The sequence below is a fragment of the Octopus bimaculoides genome, chromosome 21, assembly GCF_046866305.1.
Source record: "Octopus bimaculoides isolate indiv1 chromosome 21, ASM4686630v1, whole genome shotgun sequence".
In the NCBI taxonomy this organism is placed as follows: domain Eukaryota; kingdom Metazoa; phylum Mollusca; class Cephalopoda; order Octopoda; family Octopodidae; genus Octopus; species Octopus bimaculoides.
The window spans coordinates 30,813,974-30,833,420 of record NC_142948.1 but is presented as its reverse complement, the minus strand read 5'-3'; the positions used below and the strand labels follow the sequence as shown (position 1 = coordinate 30,833,420).

Genomic DNA, 19,447 nt, shown 5'->3' with positions numbered 1-19,447 from the left:
TTTAGCATTTGGGTTGCTCTGTCAAATGTAAAAGAGGCCGACAGAATATGTACCAGGCTGAAAAAAAAAAAGTACTAGGGTCGATTGTTTCAACTTAAAACTTTCCAAGACAGTGCTCCAGTATGGCCACAATCAAATGACTGAAACAAGTATAAAGATAAATAATAAGATAAAGCCTTTCTTTTAAGAGAGAAATTTAAAGGGGACAATAAGAATCTCACTTTGCAACCATGTGGTTTTTGGGTTCAGTCCTACTGTGCAATACGTTGAGCATGTGTCTTGTACTACAATACTGAGCTGACCAAAGCCTTCTGACTGAATTTGGTAGGCAGAAGTTCCACTGTGTGTGTATATATATATATATACGTGCATGAAAGTGTTTGTGCCCCCTTCAATAGATAGGAGGGAAGTGTGTGTGTATGTGTGTGTGTCTCTCTCTCTCTCTCTCTCTCTCTCTCTTTCTCTCTCATTGTCCAGTCTTATTTCAAGATTTCTTGCTAGTGGAGAAAGAGCCAGCTTCTAACCTAAATCTAAGATTCCTTCATTGGGGTTTCAACATCAACAACAGGGTATTTTTGTTTGCATGTGTGAGTGTGTGCATGCATGCACATATTTATGTATGTATGTATGTATGTATGTATATGTGTAGATTTGTATGCCTTGTTTTAGTACATATGCATGTATGTATGTATGCACATATTCATGTATGTATTTTGCATGTATGTATATATGCATGCATGTATGTATCTTTGTGTTTGTCCCCCACCACTGCTTGACAACCGGTGCTGGCTTGTTTATGGCCCAATAACTTAACAACTCTGCAAAAGAGACCGACAGACTGAACAGCAGATGTAGAAATAAACTCTGGAGTTCTTGTTTACCGCCAGATAGGTCAACCCCAACTTGATTGAGCAGATCTACACTAAAAAGAGTGTAAATCTACTCAATCAGGTCAGGACTGACCTACCTGGGGCTAAACGACAATTTTAAGTGGAAGAAAAGAAAGTATTGAGATGTGATATAATCTAGTTTGTTGGTCTTTATTGATTGAGTTGTAGACACGACAATCAATACAAATAGATTTTTATATGAAGTCAATACAGTGCTTTGTGCTTTGTGTGCAACAATACATATTGAGTAATAAATAGCTATACTCCTCCCAGTTTAACATTAACACCTGGTCCTTGGATAATCGTCTTCTTTTCTTCTATTTTTATTGAACTATGAAGCCCAGGATGGGTTAATAGCTTAGCATGGTCTTCTCCGTTCTCGGATGACAGGCATAATCCATCACTCACTTGAAAACCAAACACCTGGTGGATCAGACCTCCATGTCTGTGACCTTGTCTTGTCAGGTGATTCTCAACAGATTTCTCAGACAGTACATGTGGAAGTGGTTTAGCCGTTTGGCTTGGCATTCATAAACCGTCCAAGAATATACTTTGCACACATATCTCTGAGGTAGTAGTACACATCTTTCTCACACAAAAACCAATGAATAAGGTGTCATTTTTCCGAGAACAAGTGGAAATATAAATTGATCCCTTTACGTCGGGGGCATTAAAAAATATAAATGAATTAAATGAATCTTAATCTATTTCTTTGTCAACAAAGTTCACAAATTAAATCTGGTCAAGTTTGCATGTCATGTGGAGAAACACATGTTACTGTATAGTAAGAAGCTTTATCTCTGACCACATGGTTCCGGGTTCAGTCCCACTGCATAGCATCTAGGGCAAGTGTCTTCTACTGTAGCCTCAGGCCAAGCGAAGCCTTGTGAGTGGATTTGGTAGACAGAAACTGAAAGAAGTTCATCATGTGTGTGTGTGTATGTGTGTGTGTCTGCATTTGTCTATCACTACTACTTGACTTAGTGGTTTAGCAAAACTCCACATTTTGAAATTTTTATATTAAAATTAAAATCTTCAATCATAATTTTATATATCTTTTGTTGTGTTCTAAACACAAAACTAATATTAGTTTCAAATTTTGGCACAAAGCCAGTGAGTTTGAGGGAGGCAGTCAGTCGATTAGATCGACCCAGTATTCAACAGGTACTTATTTATCAACTCATGAAAGAATGAAAGGTAAAGTCGACCTCGGTGGAATTTGAACTCAGAACGTAGTATTCAATAGGTACTTATTTATCAACTCATGAAAGAATTAAAGGTAAAGCCGATCTCGGTGGAATTTGAACTCAGAACGTGAAGACGGACGAAATACAGCAAAGCATTTTGTCCAGCATGCTAACGATTCTGCCAGCTCACCGACTTAAACACAAAACATTGAATAACAAAGTTAATTTACTTAGTTCCTCAAATTCTCGAATATTTTCGCAATTCATTGAAACATTTGGCAAAGCTTGTTTGTAATAAATTTGACCAGTTAAAATATAATGCCTTATATATTGGAATAAATTCTAACTTAGAGCGACGACTAGTAAATGGTAGTGATTAAAGTAATATATTAGAATTTAAATAAGTACTGTGGAGAAGAAAGGTAACTCTTGGCAAAGTAACGTTCAGAAATTGATTGTCTCCCTTATATTTCATTATTTGTTGTCGTGAGAGAGTCGTTACGCCGAAATTTAGTTCAACACGCGAATTCACATCCTTTCATCCTTTTGGAGTCGACCAATAATAATTTTGTGTTAGGAACTCAAAAAAAGGTTCTTACATAAAATTAGTTTGATGGGAAACTAACGAAAATCAATATAGTCAGGAATTTAATGACCATAAATATACCACCTTCATTATAGTTCTTGAAGTAATAACACAATACGTTCACAAGTTGTTGCTAAAAATTCTTTATGCTGATAGCCCAGTGCTCAGAACACAACTTAGAGCTAAAGATATAGCAGTGAACGAAGTATAGGGTTGTCCGAAAGTCTTGTCATCCCCTGCCGAAAAGTAACAAGAACAATAGGGGAACAATATAATATCAAACACATGTAACTGGTTTTAGTATATTCATTTTTATTGACACTGCCACACATCGAGAAGGTCTGTATGAGCACCATCATTTTTGTGGCACAAAATGATGCGGAGCCATGTCCTGTGAGATATTTTATGAAGTTGTTGGTGTTCATACGGATCTTTTCGATGTGTGTCAGTCATCGAGTGTGAAGATATTTAAAACCAGTAGATGTGCTTGATATAATCGTATACTTTTCTACTCTAGGCACAAAGCCCAACATTTTGGGGGAGGGGGCCAGTCAATTAGATTGACCCCAGCACGCAACTGATAATTTATCGACCCCAAAAGGATGAGAGGTAAAGTCGACCTCGACGGAATTTGAACTCAGAACGTAAAGACACACGAAATACCGCTAAGCATTTTGCCCGACGTGCTAACGTTTCTGCCAGCTCGCCACCTTATAAAGAAGAAATATAATCTTTTCTACTCTAAGCACAAGGCCGAAATATATATATTTTTTTGGTGGTGGTGGTGCTGGGGGGGGGGGGGGCAGTCGATTAGATCGACCTCAGTACGCAACTGATACTTAATTTATCGAACCTGACAGGATGAAAGGCAAAGTCAACCTCAGCGGAATTTGAACTCAGAACGTAAAGACAGACGAAATATCGCTAAACATTTCGTCCCTGCATGCTAACGTTTCTTATTTCTTTACTGCCCACAAGGGGCTACATACAGAGGGGACAAACAAGGACAGACAAACAAATTAAGTCGATAATTAAGTCGATAATGGAAAGCGGACGTTAAACTCTGATGATGATGAGGTATAACAAAATTTTTATTTTTTATTTTTTTGTTTGTTTTTGGTCAGTAAGTGTCATTTCCTATTTGTTTCTATCTGGAAATCAAAAGAAACGACTACTATTCCTTTCAAATATTGCTTTTTGTGACCCAGACATCAATGGCTTGAAACTGACCAATTTGCCATTACATTTCACAGATTTAGCGCTAAGTTGCTGAAGCAGAAATATCGTTATGGCAAATGTTCAGCTCAATATCACAGATTTGCTTGTCATTTGCCTGATGTTGGTTTCTACAGCTGGATGCCATTCCTAGTGCCAACCACTCCACAGATTGTACCAGGTGCCTTTGATGTGTTACCAGCACAGGCGTGTCTTTAGCAGGAAAACAAAGAATTACATGGACTTACCTGTTAAGGTTAGATTTAATATCAGATGATTTGACTGGTTGCTCATATAGCTTGGCCACACGAGGTGGAGCTTGTGGCTCAGAGTCTGACGATGTTGAATTATAATATTTCCCCTTGCGCTCTGCAAGACAAAAGAAAAAAAAAACACCATAAATATTTGGTTTCCCAAAACAATCTATCCCGATTCTTATGAATTCCTTAAAAAGCAAAAATCTTTAATGAATAAATTTACATTAGAGAGCATAAAATTAGGAGATACGCTAACAAGGGAAAAAGGCTGACATGAATCTAATTGATGAAAATTTATAGATGCAAGTGTGGCTCTGTAGTTGAGAGGCATGGCACCTTCGACAAGTGTCTCTATTTTTACCCTGAATCATCCAAAGCCTTGTAAGTGGATTTGGCAGGCAGAATCTTAAAGAAACTCATTGTGTGTATGTGTGTGTGTATGTGTGTGTGCGTGTGTGTGTGTGTGTATGTAAAAGTATGTGGGTTAGTGTTTGGCGTGTTCAGCTCTTGATCATAAGGTCGTGAGTTCAATTCCCGGCTGTGTGTTATGTCTTTGAGCAAGACACTTTGTTTCACTCTGTCTAGACATCATGTAACGGTCGTAAACGAGCATCACTGTTGTACAAGAGAGGTTGTTCATTTCTAGTCTTCCATAAAAAGGCGCAAGAGTGGCTGTGTGGTAAGCTGCTTGCTTACCAACCACATGGTTCTGGGTTCAGTCCCACTGCATGGCACCTTGGGCAAGTGTCTTCTATTATAGCCTCGGGCAGACCAAAGCCTTGTGAGTGGATTTGGTAGATGGAAACTGAAAGAAGCCCATCGTATATATATATATATATATATATATATATATATATATATATATATATATATATATATATATAAGTGTATGTATATGTTTGTTTGTCTGTGTTCGTCCCCGCCAACATTGCCTGACAACCGATGGTGGTGTGTTTACGTCCCAGTAACTTAGTTCGGCAAAAGAGACACGTAAAATAAGTACTGGGCTTACAAAGAATAAGTCTTAGGGTTGATTTACTCGAGTAAAGGCGGTGCTCCAGCATGGCTGCAGTCAAATGACTGAATCAAGTAAAAGAGTAAAAAAGCGAGAGAGTAATCTAAGGTAACATGGTCGCAGATAATCTTCCTCAACAAATTCTGTTCTCAACATCAGCTTAATAATGACTAAGTTATTTTACTAAATTCTTTTTATTAATTTTCGAAATTAACTGAAACAACGGGTGTGCGGGTATTTCGATGAAATCTCACGGCGTGACGACCGCGCCAGGCATAGTTACGGGTTTCCCTTTGGCAAGGTACAGCAGCTGTTCTTCCACACTGCCTGGGATATGGAGAAGATTATAGAGTGGCGGATTTTGAGAGGTAGCGGAAGAGCTCAACTGAGCCAATGATATTTCTTACATTGATACTGAAAGGAGGAATCCACGAAGGTCAACGGTAAGGATTACCAGGCTCTAACAAGAGAGTAACCGTAACACATTCATAAGAGTGGAAGTCCATGGTTTGTATAATCGGTTAATTAAAGAATCACTATGACTCAAGCTTCCAATTCAAGTTCATAATAAAGGAATTGGACGGCGACACAAAATCATGGGAATCCACCGAAGCATCGAAAAAGAAACTGAAACAAATGCATTGAACTTCAAATGAAATAGGGTAACAAATGGTGTCTAAAAAAGAAAAAACGTTAAAACTTTTGGAGTTTCTTTTCAGAAGCACACACTCAAAAGGGAGGTAATCTCAAATATGGTTATCTCCCTTTGACCATATATGACCGTCTTCACGACGTTGAGAGAGAGAGAGAGAGAGGTATGCCCGTCTCTAAGGGGGTGCATTGGACGGCACTTCCCTCTCACTATTTACAGTGATACACTTATTTTGGGACTCCACTGTAGTATTGTTATAAATTGGTGCCCCTCCTCCAATATTCTGGTGCACCCCATCCATTAAAGTCTGGCAACGGGTCTGGAGAGAAGCTTAAAACAAAACAGTACCTATAATCTACGCAGGACCTTATCGAGAGATAGGTTCAGTTGGACAACGAACATAAAACTAATTGTTGTATTTGCTGGTATGATAGATACACTCCATATTCAGGAAAAAAAAGTTTTTAGTGCGATAAAGCTTAAGAGAAGCCCCAGGTTTTTTCTTCTTCTCCTTTCAAGACCTTTTTGAATAAAAAAAAAAAAAAAAAAGAATGCGTCTTATACTTTCAAATGCGGTCCTTTGAATTTCCTCGAATAGTCTGGGAGGCCTTGCAAAAAAAATGATACCGCTATTTCTCTAACACACACATTTATATATATATACACTAAAAGCTGTCACGCATATGAAATAAATAGATAGTCGCTCAACCAGCTAGATATTTAAGAGATGAGGAATTATTTACATTATTTACATTCGACAGATATTTGTCCTCATCTTATTTGTTATAACAGCCGAAACGTTGTGTTAACAACAAATAAGATGAGGACAAATATCCGTCGAATGTAAATAATGTACATAATTCCTCATCTCTTAAATATAGAGCTATTTCTAGCTGGTTCAGCGACTATCTATAAGCAGAAATTGAGAGAAGCCTGGTGTGTGCGTGTTTATATTTGCCGTCTATGCTAATCGCTACGAGCGGTGTTGTTGTCACTTCTGTCAACAGTATTGTTATCCACTACAGCCATAACTCAGTACACGGGTGAAATAGAAGAAATTTTGTTTGAAGAACAGGTTATGGTAGTTGGTAGTTAGTGACACGAAAGACATCCAGCTGTACAAACAATGGCTCAATAAATATAGTTGTCCACTCCATACATACATGGAAAATGAACACACACACACATGTATATATATATATATATATATATATATATATATATATATATATATAGAGAGAGAGAGAGAGAGAGAGAGAGAGACAGACAGGCAGGCAGATACGTACGTACATACATATAAACGATCTCTAAGTTGGTTAAAATATGTTTGTGGCTTATTCTAACTGCTAAAGGCAAATTCATTCCAGTTACCGTGAAGAAAGATTCTCTTGCAGTAAAAATGTGTAGACACCGCTAAGTTGCTGGGACGTAAACAAAGAAACACCAGATGTCAAGTAGTAAGAGGACAAACACAAAGACACACACACACGAACAACAGGCTTCCATACAGTTTCCATTTACCAAATTCACTCACAAGGCATTGGTTGACCCAAGGCACTTGCCTCAGGTGCAACGCAGTGGAACTGAACTCCAAGTCACGTGCCCCACCACCCAAAGTGAGCTTCTTAAACACTCAGTCATGCCTGCACCAGAGTGTTAAACAAGATGGTCATGGCAGGAATGGCTTTGATCATAGATCAGCTCAATCAGAGATTAATCAACAACAACAACAACAATTTGAAAGAATTCAGTTTCCAAATTACAGAAATATTCTTTTCTACTCTAAGCACAAAGCCTGAAATTTTTGGGGAGGGGACCAGTCAATTAGATCGACCCTAGTACGCAACTGGTACTTAATTTATCGACCCCCAAAAGGATGAAAGGCAACGTTGACCTCGGCGGAATTTGAACTCAGAACGTAACAGCAGACGAAATACCGCTAAGCATTTCGCCCGGCGTGCTCACGTTTCTTATTTCTTTATTGCCCACAAGGGGCTAAACATAGAGGGGACAAACATGGACAGACAAATGATGCGGGGCCATGTCCTGTGAGATATTTTATGAATCCCGATGTGTGTCAGCCATCGAGAGTAAATTTACCAAAACTAGTAGATATGCTTGATATTATCATATACTTTTCTACTCTAGGCACAATTTTGGCGGAGGGGGCCAGTTGATTAGATTCACCCCAGTGCGTAACTGGTACTTAATTTATCGACCCCGAAAGGATGAAAGGCAAAGTCGACCTCGGTGGAATTTGAACTCAGAACGTAATGGCAGATGAAATACTGGTAAGCATTTCGCCCGGCGTGCTAACGTTTCTGCCAGCTCGCTGCCTTAGTGTTAATGTTTCTGCCAGTGTGCTACCTTCAAACTACACAAATATCGTACACTAATGAATATTTCTCCTACATTTTTGAATATTTCGTCAACCCTCAGTGCTAAGATTAGCCTCATACTTATAACATATCTGAAAATGTTAGGATAACTAAGAGAGATTTTACCGTAACAACAAAGAACACACTATGACAAAGACTTGATGGTTACAGTTGGGCTGTCATGGTGTATCTAGGACAACATCAGTCAATGTGTCCTTCGTTGCTATAGCTATTCAAATCCCAAAGCAATCCTGGTCAAGCAGATTCATGATTTGAGACAGCCCAGCTGTAGTCAGTAAATCTTCGTCATAGTGTATCTAGGACAACATTAATCAATGTGTCCTTTGTTACCATAGCTGCTCAGCTTCCAATGCAGCCAGGATCAAGCAGGTTTATGATTAGAGAAGGTCCAGCTGTAACCAGTAAGTCTTCGTCATAGTGTATCTAGGACAACATTAATCAATGTGTCCTTTGTTACCATAGCTGCTCAGCTTCCAATGCACCCAGGATCAAGCAGGTTTATGATTAGAGAAGGTCCAGCTGTAACCAGTAAGTCTTCGTCATAGTGTATCTAGGACAACATTAATCAATGTGTCCTTTGTTACCATAGCTGCTCAGCTTCCAATGCAGCCAGGATCAAGCAGGTTTATGATTAGAGAAGGTCCAGCTGTAACCAGTAAGTCTTCGTCATAGTGTATCTAGGACAACATTAATCAATGTGTTGTTTGTTGCTATGGCTATTCAGCAACCAAAGTAACCCTTGACAGTCCAGTTGTGACCACTGAGTCTGTGAAGGGTTGTATATAGAAGCTGAAAGAAGCTCATGTGTGTGTGTGTGTAAGCATGTGTGAGTGTGTGTGTGTGAGCTGATGTCTCCTTGCCTTGACATCTCATGATAGATGTAAACAAGTATCAATGTCATATATCAGGTTCCTTGATATCAAATCTTCCTATGTTATAGGGAAGAATTACCTCACTTGGAAACATGAAGATTGGCAACAGAAAAAGCATCTGGCCACAGAAAATCTACCTCAACAAATTCCATCTGACTCACATGAAACACGGAAAAGTAGACATTAACTGTTTAGCGTTCAGATTACTCTGTTAAATACAATACTTTTTCACTCAAATTGTTTTGAATTAATCATGTATTATTTCATAGCTTTGAGGTTTTGATGGTGTGATAGTTTATTCTTAGAATATCAATGTAGGTTAGGTGTGAGAGGCTAGATATGGCCAGTTTGAATGTAAAACATGTAGAGTATTTGGGCTGGATATGTCCGGTTTAAACACTAAAGGGTTAAAAAGACATTAACAAATATCCTGTCCAGTTTCTGACTATAAATTTCACTCATGAGTCAACCCAAGGCTATTAAAGACATTTTCTCCAAGGTACCATACAGTGGGGCTGAACCCAAAACCACATGGTTGTGAAGTGATCTGCTTAACGACATAGTCACACCAACACTTACATGAGATTAAAGTGTAGCATCCCGCTCATGTAAGATAAATGGAACATCAAAACCGATATGTGAAGACCTTCATATATCGTCAGCATTAACTCATATTTAAGTCTTTAATCTGGAGTGAGTGAGTATCTGAGTCATTCATTTGTAGCAAGGGGTTGAGCCTCTTCATCTTCATGGGTGTGAAGGGTGCTGGTGCCTGAGGCAGTTATTCAGACCAAGAGCAGTATCGAAGAGCTGGAGGCATTTATCGCAAGGGAGGGTTGGCAGAGTACAAGTGCGAGTCACTCTTTGCATCTTCGGCATCTGATCTTTGCCTCTTGACTTCTGTTATATTCCATCAGGTTCGTTCCCTCGATGATGACATGCCACCGATTTGGACAGTCCTTGGTGAATATCTCCCAGACATTTGGGTCAATGGAGCAGTGGAGGAGAGTGGAGTTGAGCTGGTCACAGAAAAGGGAATTTGGGATCTCCATGTGGTCTGGTGCTTGAGGCCAACTCTGCCAAGAGAAGCTGACGGTTGAGGAGCATTTGAGGTATCCATATGATATGTCCCGACCAGCAGGGCCTTCATATAATATTAAGTGTAATACAACATTGATTAACAGAGGGACTGTAAAAGGCTTTTGAGAAATCCCAAGCTATCAAAAGAAAAAAAATATTATTACTACTCATAATAGTGAGGACACATGGCCCAGTGGTTAGGGTGCTACCCTTATGATGGTGAGATCATGGTTTCAATTCCTAGACTGGGTTGTGTGTTATGTTCTTGATCAAAACACATCATCTCACATTGCTCTGTGATCACTTCGACACTGATGTGTGGTACACTGTGCACCTGTTCAGGTAATGTGGATTTAAGGGCAGTTTCCGTCTACCAAATCCTCTCACAAGGCTTTGGTCGGCCTGAGGCTATAGTAGAAGACACTTGCCCAAGGTGCCACACAGTGGGACTGAACCTGAAACCATGTGGTTGGTAAGCAAGCTACTTACCACACAGCCACTTCTGCGCCTTTGTCAACATGAAGCTGTTATTTGGAATATAAATTAACACGGAAGTGTGTGAAGAAGCTCACTTGCGACCATGTTGTTTTAGGTTCAATACCAAAAGCGACAGGAACGTTGGAACCAGTGTATTGCTCTGCAAGATGACTATTTTGAAGGAGATGATGTTAAAACTTAGGTAAATAAGTTTTCATTGAACATGACTAGTTCAGGAACCTTTTGGTACTACCTTGTAAACTAACATGAAACTTTGATGGCAGATTTAATTTATATCATTTCAAAATACAAGTTTTGTACCATAGAACCAGGGTCTGTCCGAGATGGTGATGGAGAAAGCAAAATGGACTCGGTCAGAGAACAATAGTTGTTGTTGTTCTAAATTTACTATTAAATCTTTAGAATTTATAAAGAAGTGCTAATCTCTCAAAGTAGATGGAACACTTTGGAAGTTGGAGACCCAGGAAGACATGAGATGAAGTACTGAAGAACAACCTCAGGAAGCTGAACCTTTCAGGCGAGATGACAAAGGACGGAGTTACCTGGCACCTGGCCATACTCAAGAAGACTCGTACCTTGCAGCACAAGTATCAAGACCGATCTTTCTGATGGTGTAAAGCACTCATGGTGGTGTCACGTAAAAGCGCCTGTGCGCTGCCATGTAAAAGCACCCAGCACACTCTGTAAAGTGGTTGGCGTTAGGAGGGGCAACCAACCATAGAAATCATGCCAAATCAGACTGGAGTCTGGTGCATCCCCCAGCCCCACTCCAGCTTGCCTGCTCTGGTCACACCGTCCAACTCACGCCAGCATGGACAACAGACATAAAGTTATGATAATGGTGGTTTAACCCTTTCATTACTATATTTCTGTTGAGATGCTCTGTGTTTCTTTCAATTAATTTTAACATTTATTTTTCTGTTTGCAAGGCTCAGGCAGAATTCATTGAGACAGACTTTTTATTGTCAGGTGCCCTTCCTGTCACCAACCCTCACCTGTTTCCAAACAATATTTTCCCTGGCCAGAGAGGTTTTCATGAATGTTTTTTAACAAACACTGCTTGATGATGTCATTCATTAATATGCATGATAGTGATGCTCGTTTATAACTATCATGTGATCAGGACAAGCAGACACACACAAGCATACACAACAGGCTTCTTTCACTTTCCATCTACCCCAGTGGTTCTCAACTATTTTTTGCCTATGGACCCCTTTGAGTCCTATTTTATTTGGGTGGACCCTCAAAGCCATTTAATGTTTAAAAACTATTATAATTCCATTATTGAATAAAAGAAAAAAAAAAAATTTTGAGTATTGTAGACATATAACCAATTTATTGCACATGATTTTTTAACAAGAAAATCTTATATAGAACCTGGCTGAAACCCATTTATCTACCCACTTGCAAGAATTTGGACAACCTGAGGCTATAGTAGAAGACATTCACCCAGAGTGCCGAACAGTGAGATTGAATGCCAAACAATGTGGATGGAAAACAAACTTCATCACAACACAGCCATTATTGTGTCAATATCCACTTACAAATGCTGGATTATTTTCAAAATTAATTGAAAACACAGGACAAGGTAGTATATTTCATTAGAAGTATCTACCTCCCACTCAAAAGAAGTGTATGAGTCTCTATACAGTCTCACCGTGTACCAGAAATAGCAGCCAAATCACTCACAAACCATATATCATTGTCTTTAATAAAAGCACATTTGATTATGTAATCTAGGATACTATTGCTGCAAAAAAATAAAATGCTGAAGGATTCCAACAAGTGTCAAGTTGCACAGTGATATATCCAATTCTTGCCAGCATAGTAAAAGTTACATAAAAAAAAATTATGATGAAATCTGTATCTCGTGCTATTTCTTGTCTGTTTATTCTCGGGTCTGTCTTGATTTATCAGACTCGTAATCAAGGCAATATCAGCAGAGACTGTACCTTCTATTTCTTTGGCAAAGTGCACTTTCTCTCAGATTATTCAGTCTTTCGTTCGATGTCTTTCTACCCTGACAACAGGGTGTGATTTGAAGTAGATTTGGCTGCTATTATGGTTGTGTGACGATAAAGAACTTCCCTTGTCGGCTCATAGAAGACAACGACTTTAATTAGAATGGTCGTCTCCGTAAGAAGTAACCTTTCGTGTTATGTACATAAACGAGAAATTGCTTCTTGGTAGCAGCATAACCTCAAGTCAACTTTGATATAGAATGGATGTAAGGTGGAAAAACGTTCCTGGTGTGACTATCCCGTCTTCTTTATTAAAACACGGTAAATCTAAGAGTCCATTGTTCAAAATGTTAGGTTTATAAAATGACAGGATATATGAGGGAGATGTTGGCTGCTATTCTTAGCAGGTCGACTAAGCACATCACCGCCTAGTTTCGTCTGTTGTTCCTCTTTAAAAACAGTAGAGTGTGATTTGAGGAAAATTTAGCAATAACTTCTAGCAGATCGAAAGTAAACATATACAAATCTTCTTTGTTTAACCCTAAGAAAACCTAAAACCAAAGATATTCCCGCCATGACAATCGGGTATCTTTCTTTTTTTTTAATTAAGAAATAATACAGCTATGATTACATGATACAAGATATAATTAGTATTTAAGAAAATACGGTTTATGGTTTGAGAGAGACTTGGCTGTTATTTCTAGAGAGGTCCAGAGCGACTACACGTAGAGAGATACGCTTGCAGGCATATTATGGTCTTTCTTTGAGGGGGTACTTAGCTGATATTTCTAGCAGACTGAACGCAAATAAACTACTTAGGTAGACTCGTTAATTATTATTTACAGCGATGGACAAAATGCCTTGCACTGTTTATAGCGTCGATTTCTGTTATGAGTTCAAATGCCACCGGGGGTCAACTTAGTCTTTCATCTTGCCGGCGTCGTTAAAATAAAGTACCAGTTAAACATTCGGGTAAATATATAAATGGATTATAACCACATTCCTTAAATACGAAGCCTTGTGTCTTTGTCAGAAATCATGTGGTTAGATATTAATGCTAGTCTAGTTTTGATTCTATGGTGTTTTATTTACCTGTCTGGCTTCTCTGTCGTTCTCTTTTATCTTGAAGTTGTTTCTTCTTCTGTTTAACGCTGAACGGTTTCTTACGAGGCATAATTACTTCAGATCTTCTTCGGTTTCTTCTGAGGCAGGACCAAAAATCGGTGTCAATGAATTTACACACTTCAACAAGTTGATAACATACTATTATCAAAAAAAAAAAAAAAAATCACCGCCAGAAACAACGAGCAGACGGGAAATTAAGTCGGAAGAAGGATATATACATATATATATGTATATATATGATATTATATTAGCTGTTGTGTGTAGTTCAGAAACAAATTTTTTATTCAAAGAATTTTTTTAATTGTTAATTGGATGTTTTAAATAAGCAACTTTCTACTATATAATTTTTTTTTAAAATTATAATCTTAATTATAATAATGTATTATATTTCAATATACATTTTAATAGCTTGCTTTTTGGTTTTGCTCTTTTTTCTTTTGCTTTTGCATTTACTTTTTAAATGATCGCATAGAGATACAAAGAAAGGTTATAAGAGAGAAAGATTTGTACACGGAGGTGGATGAGAGACTACAAATAATATATATTTATGTATACAGACATATATACATTCAATCGTTAGTTTGAAAACGAAAGGTAAAAAAAAAACCCAGTGGCGCTGGCTTTCTTCCTTTCTCTCTCTTTTGAGAGAGAGACAGAATGAAAGAGACACACTGTTGGGAGGAAGATCGAAGAAACTGTAGTGAAGGTTGAGTAACAGCCAATGAAATTGTAACTTTGTCTTCACTGCTCTGAAGATTAACCAATGAAATCATAGTTGAATCTTCACTGTGCTGTCAATATTTACTTTCTTGTTTGTTTCTTATGTAAGCATGCCTGCAATAAATACACAAAACATTCTTCCTACCATTATAGTCTAAAACAAACATAATATCATATTCACCCGCTGCTGCTTGTTTCGATGTGTCATATGTATCATAGTAATCATAGGTAGGTGATGTAGATTTCTTTATTTCTTCTGTAATATGAGTATATATATATATATATATATATATATATATATACACATACACATATATGTAGGTAGGTATGCGTGTGTGCCGTTGTTACCTTTGTAATGTTTTCTGTTTCCGGTGATTATTTACTATTCAGAAATGAAAGGGTGTGATCGCTTGTCAAGAATCGTTACAAGAATTTTGACAGTATTTGGTTTATGTCCCTTTAAGGGTTTGAGTTCAAATCTTGCCAAAGCCAACTTTGTGTTTTATTCTTTGCAGAGTCGTTAAAGTAAAGTACAAGGTAGATCTAGGAGTTTTTTTTTTACCTGGTACCTCCATTGATAAGTCAACTTGAATCAACTTGAGAAGTTGATTCAGTCGACTTGCCATTATTTCTATTATTTACATAAATTATATTCCTTGATTTAAGACTGATATTATTAATTCTTGCGGCGAGCCATAATGCTAGCGGCACTTCCACGAACAATTGCAGCTGAAATTTGCGGAAACAACCAAAAAGCCTCTCTGGCGCTTCTTCGTTTATTACCTTGTATCGCATGCCCCCTTATTTATCATCGGCCCTTTTCATATGACTATATATGGACTGTCGTTTCAAATTATAATTTACGGAGGATTATTTTGGAAATGATGGTCTATAACAATACAGTAAGATTTTTGGAGAATCCTGGAATGTTGCTTTTTCATCGAATATGTGATACGTGACCATGAAACTAGCAATTCTAAGCAAAATGTTGTGTCTCTGGTGAAGTCAATCCAAATATCGTTGCTAAAAAATATCCATAAGGAAGAATACAATACTTTAGAACAGTACGTGTAAACTGGAGGCAATAATTGACATATTGTGCACGTATTCACACTGATTTATTTGGGTGGTTTTTTTTTTCATTCATTTTGTTTCATTTTGAAATTTTGGTATAACAATGAAGTTGTTTGTCATCACATGTGTCAACGGCGAACCTCGCCAGTTACGGTGGATCCCTTACAATTAAAAAAATCCTTCCAGGGGTCAATGAAATTAAGCAACATTCAAGTACCATGGTTGAATTAATCGACCACCCCTACCCCCACCCTCAAATTTTTCACTTTGTCCCTTGTCAGAAATTATTGTTGTGAAATGACAAAATCGTTACAACAAATACCTTGCGTTATTTATTTCTGTTTTTTATATATTCATCTTTCTGTCTGTCTATCTATCTATCTATCTATTTATCTATCTTGTCTGTCTGTCTCTGCTTTTTTGAGACAATACATTGTGAAGTTCAGAAAGACTTGACTATTATTTCATCATTTTTCCATTTTGTGTGTTTCAGGGGGAAATGCATGATATAATGGATGAAAGACTTTGAAAAAAAAAAAGATTTAAACAAGGAAAGAATAACAAGGATTTAAGGCCAGGGTAAAAAAAGGATAGAAAGGGTAAAAGATTGCTTAAAAAAACTGAGTATGCCATTGGAAGATTCATCATATCATGAACACTTAGTTCATAACTTCACAACGATTCTATTAATTCATGCCTCAGACACTTAGTTTGTGCCACCAGAACCATTAAGAGCAATGGAGTTTGACTTCAATATCAACCATATCTTTACAAACAGGGTTACCAAGTTTGACAAACGGGTAAAACAATTCCACACAAATCGAAGAGAGTGAGTATTTGTTGTTTTGTCTTGTTGTTGTGTGTATCTAATTGAGTTTATTTCTCTTGAAATATTTCAATCAGTTGAAATATGTTTGCGACATGCTTGACTTGGACAAAAGACCATATTCACTGTTGTTTGCCTTTGAGAGCAATTCTTGCTTTAGGTGATAAGCATTGAAAAACACCAACGGTCATTTCATAGCACCTTCTATCCAAGTGGCGAATGTATTTCTAGCTCCCTGGCTATCATCAGCACCATCCAGCAAGGGTTCCAGTTGATCTGGTGAATGGAAGAACCTACTCATGAAATTAATATGCAAGTGGCTGAATGCTCCACAGACCTGCATACCTTTAACCCTTTTGTTACCATATTTATGTTGAGATACTCTGTGTTTCTTTCAATTATATTCAACTATAATAAAGAATTTAGTAAAATAACTTAGTTATCATTAAGCTAATGTTAGAAACATGAATTGTGACTAAGGTTTGGTGGAAGATTTTAATTCAGAACTTTTGAAAACAAGACATTTGTACTACAGAGCCAGAGGCGGTTTCAGGTGGATTGGTATGAAAAGGGTTAACATAGTTCCTAGGCTTTATTCAGCATGATGCAGACTTGAGCAGTGAGAATCAAAGATTTGGGGACCAACTCCACAGCCCTACTATCAAGGGATGGACAGGAATTTTTGAAATAGTGTTTTCTGATTGGATGCAGATTATGTAGTTAAGAAGCTAGCTTCCCAACCAATTGGTCTTAGGTTCAGTCCCACTACAGCACCATGGGCAAGTATATTTTTACTCCACAGTATATTTTTACTATAGCCCCAAGGCTACCAAAACCTTGTGACTAGATTTGGTTGATGGAAACTGAAAGAAGCTCATCATATATGTATACATGTGTGTAAGTATGTATATGTGTGTTTTTGTGCACACTTGTGTGTGCCTTGCTTGGAAACAGATGAGGGTGACAGGAAATGTATCCAACCATTGAAAATCTGCTTCAACAAATTCCATCTCAACCAAGTAAATTTGAAAAAGTGGACATTGAATGATGATGGCGATGACGCCCTTCTGGATATCAATCTTTTTAGTTGCTTGTTCCTATTATGATGTATATTTCTAAATTTCAATGATTTCTGATGTCTCAATTTCGTTCTTTATTTTCAGACTAACACAGCAGAAAGACCCAGCATGTATAGTCATAGACAAACTTGGAATTGCTTCTTCTAAGGTTAGTTTAATGCCTGAACATTCCTCGTTTTTATTTTAATTGATCGTTGTGAAATTAACTGGTATAATTGTGTAGTTCAGAGAATTGTGTTTCAACCAAGTCGTCTTCGTTTCAGCTATCTTGCATGGAATCTTGGGAAAGTGTATGTCACTGAAACCTCAGTTTGACCAATACCTTAAAATTTGAACAAAAACTGTGAAGAGACCCATTATTTATGTGTGTGTGTGGAGGCGCGTGGCTTAGTGGTTTGCCATTTAGCAAAGAGAACTCAAGCTGTCATTTATCTTCATTTCTTGCAGGCTCAAGGGTTACGAACACCGGTGACCAGTACTTCTAAGCTAAAAGATTCTGACCATCTTATTTATTTGTTAAAAGATGAACAAAATCGGTACGTTTTTTTTTTTTTTCTCTTTCTTATACTTGTTTCTGGCATCTTTGCTTGTAACCCCAGAAAATTTACAATGGAATGAACAACAGTTTTGTATATTTTGTGATGATGCTTCCCCACCTTAATAGTGAGAGAAATACTACAATACACCAAAATAGTTTGCTGCTTTTATATTGTGTCAGAACAGTTGTACAAAAATACATGAGAACACCTGTATGACATTTGTGTGATATCTGTAGTGGGATATATTACATTTCTATAATTTCTTAAGTGTTTTGTTACTTTGTGATCTTTCTGTCATTACAGAAATCTCGGTGCAGCTATTGGTTTCTTGAAGATTGGCTACAAGTCACTGTTTGTGTATGACCACAATGGAATTATTCATGAACTGACGCCAATGTGTATCTTGGATTTCTATATCCATGAGTCTCGTCAGAGGCAAGGTTTTGGAAAAGAATTATTTGACTACATGTTACAGGTTGGTGAAATCTGTTAGCCTGTTGCTATACTTTAATTCATACCACAAATTCATTTTTCCTTTTCTTTTAAATTTAATTATTTTAAATTCCCAACTTAATCATTTTAGTATTTCTACTAGCCAAATCTACCTGACTTAATGGTAATGTTCTTTGAACTAACAAAATATTCTTTGTTTGAGTCTGTGAGCAAGCTTTTATTTGAGCCAATGAAAAATGGTCTTTATTTGAACCAACAAAGAAGCCTCTGTTTGAACCAGTGAGGAACCTTTTATGTCATTGCTAAATCTGCTAGAAATAGCAACCAGCTCTCTCGCAATCAAGTCATATCTTAACTAATGAAAGAACGCGTTAGATAATGTATTTCTAGATATACTTGGAAAGACAATATAGGCAGAAGGACAGAATTTAATAATAAGGATTTCTGTTTCTTTTTAATAATTATCATCAGAACAACAGAGAAAAATGCTTTACAGCTTATAGTTATAGACCTTTATATTCTGAGTTCCATCGTTTGCTTCATCATCCTGCACTAGTTAATAAAATAATGTACCTGTTATATACTGTGGTCTGTTTAGCCTTTTGCCCATCCCTGGTATCCATGCATCATACATGATAAACACATTCCTAATTTTTTCAGCCTCAAGATTAACTTGGGACTTGTGAAGGGTAAATTTTCTATTACTCAGAAAATATGAAACAAGAGCTAGCTAAAAGTCTGATAACAAGCATGGACATTTAGGACAAAATTTGGACAGGCAAAAGGTTAAGTGATCATACCCCGCCCTACAAAATGTGTAGCCTTGTTCCAATGTTAGAAATTGATCATTAAGTTTTTGTTTTTTTTATTTTATCTTTTAATTTACATATTAATTGGTAATTATTATTAATAACAGCAATGTCATATTTTGCCAGGACACGAGACTGCAGCCTTGTCAGTTAGCCATTGACAAACCTTCATTCAAATTTAGTTCATTTCTCAAAAAACACTACAACCTC

General features: G+C 37.4%; 2 protein-coding genes across 6 annotated transcripts in view; one reads left to right on the top strand and one right to left on the bottom strand.

Moving 5' to 3' along the window:
• The window catches only part of LOC106875309 (guanine nucleotide-binding protein-like 1), a 79,371-nt gene extending 65,445 nt beyond the window's left edge, over positions 1-13,926 (bottom strand). Inside the window, exons 1-2 of the mRNA XM_014923396.3 lie at positions 13,705-13,926; positions 4,127-4,247 (exon numbers count right to left, since the gene is read on the bottom strand). Of these exons, the coding sequence (XP_014778882.1) occupies positions 4,127-4,247; positions 13,705-13,786 (203 nt within the window). The 5' untranslated portion in view covers positions 13,787-13,926. The remainder of the gene's footprint in view (positions 1-4,126; positions 4,248-13,704) is intronic.
• A 614-nt stretch (positions 13,927-14,540) lies between these two features.
• LOC106875308 (uncharacterized) overlaps positions 14,541-19,447 on the top strand; it is a 21,179-nt gene continuing 16,272 nt past the window's right edge. For 2 of the 5 annotated variants that reach the window (XM_052975399.2, XM_052975397.2), the window contains exons 1-6: positions 14,541-14,685; positions 16,025-16,360; positions 17,521-17,584; positions 17,884-17,972; positions 18,279-18,450; positions 19,364-19,447. The exon at positions 19,364-19,447 is cut by the window's right edge and continues 67 nt beyond it. In XM_052975399.2, coding sequence (XP_052831359.1) covers positions 16,269-16,360; positions 17,521-17,584; positions 17,884-17,972; positions 18,279-18,450; positions 19,364-19,447 — 501 coding nt within the window. In that variant the 5' untranslated portion in view covers positions 14,541-14,685; positions 16,025-16,268. Of the gene's footprint in view, positions 14,686-14,780; positions 14,995-16,024; positions 16,361-17,520; positions 17,585-17,883; positions 17,973-18,278; positions 18,451-19,363 lie in introns of those variants that run through there. The other 3 variants (XM_089339006.1, XM_089339005.1, XM_089339004.1) reach the window with 2 other exon arrangements.